Below are 7093 nucleotides of genomic sequence, written 5' to 3' on the forward strand. Positions count from 1 at the left end.
CGCATTTTTTTTTACTCCCAGCGCCTCTTGCTCAAGATATTCAAACTATTGCGCGCCAAAATTATTTTTAAATTTCAAATAAATAAAAAACTGGTTCAATTTAAAAAAAAATTATTTTATTGGTGAAAATTAAGTACAAATTATTTTTATAAACTATTTTATTTAAATATTTATGTTAATTAGCACTTTGGGATAATTGATTACTGACCCATTGATTGATTTCATTTCATTAATAATTGAAATAGTACTTGATTAAAATTATTTTTAACAACTGATTTATTATGCCTTTACATTTTCAGCCTTTGGAATAATATTCGAAAACGTTCAATAATTGAACGTCATTTTTTTAAAACTAAAACTAAAATAAACTTTATTTTTAAAAGTTAAATAAACAGAAATAATATAACTTTAGCGGTAGTTAAATGTTTAAATGTGATAAATTTTTTAAATTAAATTTAAAAAAATACTTGGCTCGTTTTAATTTATCACTTTTTAAAAAATAATAAAATAAAAATTGAATTAAAGAGAATTGTTTTTTAAGAACAAATAAAACTTATTTGGTTAATTTTCAAATAATAATTAATAGTTTATAAATAAATCCAGCTGGCGGCTTTTTTTAGTTATATAGAGTACGAAAACTAGGTATGGCAAGTTTTGGGTGTGATTGATAATCAATGACACTGCCAAAGTCATCGGCACTTATAAGATATCTAATCTTATTATTATTATTATTGTTATTGTTATTGTTAGTACATTTTTGTAATTCATTTTTGAACCACTTTATAAGATCATAAAGACGTTGAAAATATATTTTTTGGAAACTAAGACCATCTGGAGTAACTGTGATATGAAGATGATGGAACTGATTGTTTGAAAAATATGACAATAAAAATTTACCAGGATAAATTTTCATAGCCGATATAATGTAAGGAACTTTATTTGAATTTTTTTGTTTTTGTATTTTTAAATATTCTTCGGCTTTGGCTTCTAAGCCATCGATACCAGGTACGAAGTACTTGAAGTCAAGTAATTCAGCGGCATATAAAGCCATGGGGTTGATGTGCCGAGCAATTATTTCATCAAGATCCTCAAACTCTTCATCATCAATCCACAAACTTTTCCCGAGAGAAAAATAACTGTAATTACCCGTCTCTTTTATGGCAATGTGCTGATAAATATCATCAGTTACTTTCCAAGTTGCTGATAAATAACCAAGTCCTCTGCTACAAGGTCTTATAATAGCTTCTCCTTGTTTCATAGTCTTCATCATTCTCTCAGCCTCAGCGAAACTGACGTTACGAAATGACGGATGATAAATAACGCGTTTTAATAGAACCTGTTGTTTAGCTTTTTTCTTTTCCTCCTCTATTTTTTTATCCAGCTGTTCTGTCTCTGTGTCGTAAAACGGGTCTTTCGTTGGACGCAATTCGTTATTCAAATCAAGTAGATCACTTTTCTTTAATGAACACTCAATGAGAAATCTTTCTGTATGAATAAATATCACGCGACACTGAAATGAATTCCCAATGGCAATCATTTTTTCAGGATCGTTAATATAATTGTCAGATAAATTTTTAACTGAAATAAATCCATGTAGACCATTCTCTAATCGCAATTTAATACTTGAGACTGTGGAACAGTTGTCAGTATCAAAGTGTTCCAGAACATTGGATGAGTCAGCAAAGTCATCTTTCAAACAGTGCGGACACTTCCACAGTCCAGTTTCATCATTTTTTACAGGAACTAGTTGATTATCAGACTGATCATCAGCTTTTTTTCTGTAAATCATACCAATTACTGTAGCTGACACTAATTTACCGATGTAGAGTGTCTGAGGTGTCTCTTTGGTCAGCAAATCAAACAATTGTTCAGCATTCGGAGATTCGTAAGGTGTCCTGGGGTCTTTATACTGACAATTCATTTCCGCCTGTATGTCATAGAGGGTATTAATTTTTTTACCGAAACCCCGCCTCTCTAACTCTTTTGCAAAAGCATCTAAATCCAAATCCGTAAGTTTTTGTGGAGACTTTAAAATTTCTTCAAGAGCCGCATCTTTATCTTCGTTATCATCGTCATATTCTAGAGCATCGATCGCCATTTTAGCAGCGAGTTTGTAAGTCTCAGGGTGAATTCTCGTGCTGTCTAGAATTTGAATATAAGTGTCTGAATTATATCTGAGACTATCAGTATCAATTTTAATAAAACCAGCGCAATTAATAAAAATCTTTGGACCCATATGACACACTGTTACTAACTGCTCTCTACTTGCTAGCTTCTGGTTAGTGTTTTTAATTATTTTCAACAGCGCATGACTTTTTCGAGCTCCCAACCCACTGACAAACTGCAGTAAATTTTCAGTGTAAGTCCGAGGTTCGTTTATATCGACACCCACAGAATTTACTATATTAATAAACTCGGTGTAAAGATTATTAACAAGCTCTTCCTTTGACAGCGAGTCTTGATACGGATGAAACTTCAAGCACAACAAGTCTTCATCTGAATTACACAGCTGAGAAAATTCACCCAGAGGATTTTGTATACGTCGCGCTAGTGAAATAGCTTCTCTTAACTGTGGAGGATAATTACAAAATTCAGTCACTCCTTTGGTGTTTGCATAAATTTTAGCAACATTAGTATCAGATATTTCTACTCGTATCGATGGATAGTCTACTTCCTCAGACAGAGTGTCAATACACTCAGTGATCTCTTCAGATACCTGAAGAGCTTCTCTAGACTCACCACCAATCACAACAACATGTGGTTTATTTTTGTTTATAAAATCTCTTAAAGTCTTGAGCTCTGCTTCTTTAGCAGCACTACCAAAATTATTATTATTACTATCATTTCTTCTTTTTAATAAATAAGGCAGCTTCAAAATGTCTTTACACTCGCCGTTTGGAGCAATGATGCACGCGAAAGCTGCTTGAGAGTAATCTGGAACGTAAGAAATTCCCATCACGCGGATCCCATCACTGGTATTCCAGACTTCGTCTTCTTTACCAGGAAATTCGCATGAGATTGGAGCGACATTAATCCAGTCATGTAGTTTTTTACAACACGCTTCCATGACAAATGACTTAGCTTCAGCCAAAAGTTTGCAATTCAACTCTTTTTTTAAATCTGGTATTACCAAGTGTATGAGAGCATCTTCAACACTGTTGGTACGTAATTTATTCCACTCGTGAACTACATCACTGTTGTTGTTTTTAACGAACAATAGCTTCATCTCATCGATGTAATTGTCGGTGGTGTTGCCTTCAACAATATCACTGAGATGAATTGTAATTAATTTGTCTTTCACAGCTGTCACCAGTTTTAGCCACTGGTCTCCTACTAGTTCACGTACTGGTTTTTCTTTTAAATACTGCATTGTGTACATCTCATGATTCTCGTCTATTACTTTGATGCCTTTTTTTGTAGGTCGTACTGTTAACTTAGCGCGCTCCATATAAATTGCACGAACACACTTTCGAAGAATTGGCTCGCGGGACAATTCAAGTGCCATCATAGCTTGTGCGGCTTTCAAAACTTCTTCAGTAGTTTTTAAACTTTTGCCAACATAATCTTGCGCTACTTCGTTGGGTTCAATCAACACCTGATCAATTCTATGGTGCTGATAATTTTCCTGCAAATTTTCAGCGAACTCCAGTGGGGAGAGACCAAATTTCTTAATTAAATTGTCCAGTCCAAACTTTTTAAATAAAGCATAGGAACCATTTCTTACCGCTTTCTTGCGAGTTGGTTTTGTTTTAACTTCTTGGTCGCTTTCATCAGATGAAAGATCATCTCCATATTCTCCAGCTCCACGACCTGTTAAACGATTCTTCATTTTTTCCCGCCGCTTGGCTTCTTTTTCTTTCTGCCTGACGGCTTCCTGCATCGCAGGAATGTCTCGGTTGTAGTACAACATTAAATGGTGATGAAAATCATTCAACTCTTCGTCGGTTTGTACATTTGCCAGTTGCTCAATATACTTGTCATCAATAACTCTGATGTTGTCGCGAGAATTTTTTACTTTATCCAGCAAATAATCTTTCATATTTTTAAATAAACGAAGTAAACTTTCTTTCCTTTGATTCAATTGACACCATTTTTCATCAAATTCATATACTTTCCATAAATCTTTTATATCCAGCTCAGGAAGAACGTATTCCTTTCTATAAAAAGCTATAAAAGGTACATCAAAATTTTTATTACGAATAAAATCAAGTGCATTTTTTATTTTTTCCACTGTCTCAGGACTTTTTTTTCCAACACCATCAATGTTCTCATTAATATCTAGTTCAAAAGTTTTACGTAAAATTGTCGATCGGCAGAATGCTTGCTGATAAATCCACAGCGCCTCTTGATCCAACTCAAAAGAATCATTAGATACTGGAGTAACTGGGATCGAACGTAACTGCATTCTCTCCGGAATATCCTTACACCGAATTTCCTCATCCTTGTCCGTAAAATGTAAACGTTTAAGTTCACTGGGTTCGTAAATATCAAAAATACTTCTCACAGTTTTCTTCTTACGGTGATATTTTACCGGGGATCGTTCTTCATCATAACCCTCGTCTTCATCTGAGTCTTCACTGTTTTGCTTAAATTCGCTGTAGTCAAAATCAAATCCAAATATTTCCTGAGCTTCTTGATAAGCTGCATTCGAGCATAATTTCTTTTGTCCTCTGTCAGTATTTGAGGATAATCCAATATCATCAATAATAAAATCATCAACTCCAGAAGACTCTCCATCACTGCCACTGTCTTCTTTATCACAAACTTGAATTTCTGTTTTGCGACGATCTTGACTTTCAAGAGGTTTCTTAATGTTTTTATTCTCATCTTCCTAAAAGAATAATAATCCGTCAAAATAAATAAAACCAACGCTCGCTAAATCCAACATTAAATTGAATAATAGAATACTTACATCATCAGAATCTTTTCCAAACAATTCATCAGCAATAGCAGACTTGACATCACCTTTACTCTGGACTTCATCATCATCTGATTCACTGTCTGATAATTTTCTCACGCGCTTAAAACTTTTTCTTTTTAATTTGACACCAATATTTTCTTCTATAAGATCGTAATCATCATCATCTAATCTGTCATCAAAATCATCGTGTATTTTCCGTTTATTTGAATTGTCTTTCAAAGCCTCATTTTTTTTTCTTTTCCTCACTTTTTTTTTGTCTGAAAAAATCACCGGTACTTAAAACAAAATTTTCAGAAAAAATAAATAATTTTAAAAAGTATGACCACAATTTACCTTCTGGATTTTCATCATCACTCGATTCAAGTATCTTGCTAATCTTCCGCTTTTTTGAAAACTTGACATTATTTTTATTTTCTGTCTCCATCTTAAAAAAAATCAGCACGTGCCGTATTAGTTTTTTAAACCGCGATTCAAGGCAAAGAATAAAAAAATTAATTTGAAATTTATCAATAAAAATAAATGTGTCATCTTTACCTGATTTTTTTTACCACCCGCCTTGACTTTGGTCCTCATATTGGCAGTGTGACGACTTTACTCCAAACTTCTCTACTCAGTGCCATCTTTATTCAAAAATTCAACCTGTCGTCACCATTTTAGATTGCAACTTTACTCTGTTCTTTCTCTACTCACCCTGATAGCACGAGTTGATCGTGAAAAAGTTGTTCATTCATTAGTTTCCGACCAACTTGACGACAAGTTGTCAACAACTTTAGATTTTGCAACTTATGGCTACAAGTTACCGCCAACTTTCTCAGAAAGTTGGCGCCAGTATGGAGCCGCAACTGGAATGCATGATTTTGAGGAAATTGAAAGTAAACTTACCGTCAACTTATGATCACCAACTTTTGCCACCAACTTTCTCAGAAAGTGTTCGTCAACTTATTGCATTTCAAACTTTTGCCACCAACTTTCTCAGAAAATGTCTATCAGCTATTGGAGGTACCAACTGTTGGCGGCCAACTTGGTGTCCAGTTGCGGCTGCAAGTTTCTCGACAGTTTCTCGCCAACTTGGCTATCAGGGCAGGAACAACTGTATTCAATGACAACTTTACTCAAGGACTCAGTAGGTAAAAGAGCAAGCGTCGGTTATAAAGGAATGTTTGTAATCTACAAATTACCATACGGCGCTATGTTGATATTCTGAGATTATCTTAATGTTAGATAGAGATAAAGTTTGAATATATTTATGTGTCAATTTACGCAAATAATAAAACTTGTAATTTAATTATAAACTTATGTTTAATATATAATTAACAGACTATTTTAAATGAAGAAATTAATAAAAATTTATTAATTAAGTTTAGAATCATTGTGTTATTGAAATACTTAGTAATTAATTTATTATACATAATCAACTCTTATATACGAGTGTATTTATTAATAATTAAAATAATGTATTTTTTAATTAAATATAAATAATAAGCACTTCAAAATAACTATATATTCTTATTTATTAATTATAATGCGTTGATTGCGTACACTGTTCTGAATATAAACCATTGCATCAAAACTTGACAAATCAGATATATTATTTTATAACATAATAATAATGATAATACTAATAAATTTCAAGCTGTATCAAATTTAAAAATCACATAATTACATTGGCAGCAATAGGATGGCAGCAATCAATAAAATTACAATCTTTAAATTTACGAAATCAATATTTATTAGATATTTTATTTCATATCAAGTGATATAAATAAGAATTAAAACCTAAGATATATTATAAAATTAATAATTTTAATAATAAAGATGATGATATGGTAGACATCGGTATTACAAATGTTGATTTATGGAAATTTATGGTACTTATTATTTCTTAGACGTACATATCGTCATTTTTCAATAATTTATTTATTCATCATTAAGTTAATGATTTTTTCGTGTAAGAAAAATTTTTTTTTTATTTTTTACGTAAAATTTAAAAAAATTTCACATTAGATATTAAAATACTAGAAACTACAAAATTCCAAACAAATACGTTGTTTTAAACTCATAAATTTAAGACATTACAGAAATTAGAGTAATTTTTTTTTTTTAATTAAAAAATAACAATAGTTTCTTTGTTATTTAGTATCATCTTGTTTTTCATTGTACTTTTAAGTAAAC

At 32.0% G+C, this 7093-nt stretch overlaps 1 protein-coding gene across 1 annotated transcript; it reads right to left on the minus strand.

The window, feature by feature from the left end:
• Window positions 1–131: 131 nt before the first annotated feature.
• Window positions 132–5891, minus strand: LOC103576477 (transcription elongation factor SPT6). The gene is made up of 4 exons (XM_008556696.3): window positions 5456–5891; window positions 5255–5345; window positions 4913–5178; window positions 132–4831 (listed from the first exon to the last, which is right to left on the minus strand). Exons 1-4 carry the CDS (start codon window positions 5492–5494, stop codon window positions 617–619), a joined length of 4611 nt encoding a protein of 1536 aa, XP_008554918.1. The 5' UTR covers window positions 5495–5891; the 3' UTR covers window positions 132–616.
• Window positions 5892–7093: the final 1202 nt, after the last annotated feature.

The sequence above is a fragment of the Microplitis demolitor genome, chromosome 3, assembly GCF_026212275.2.
Source record: "Microplitis demolitor isolate Queensland-Clemson2020A chromosome 3, iyMicDemo2.1a, whole genome shotgun sequence".
In the NCBI taxonomy this organism is placed as follows: Eukaryota; Metazoa; Arthropoda; class Insecta; order Hymenoptera; family Braconidae; genus Microplitis; species Microplitis demolitor.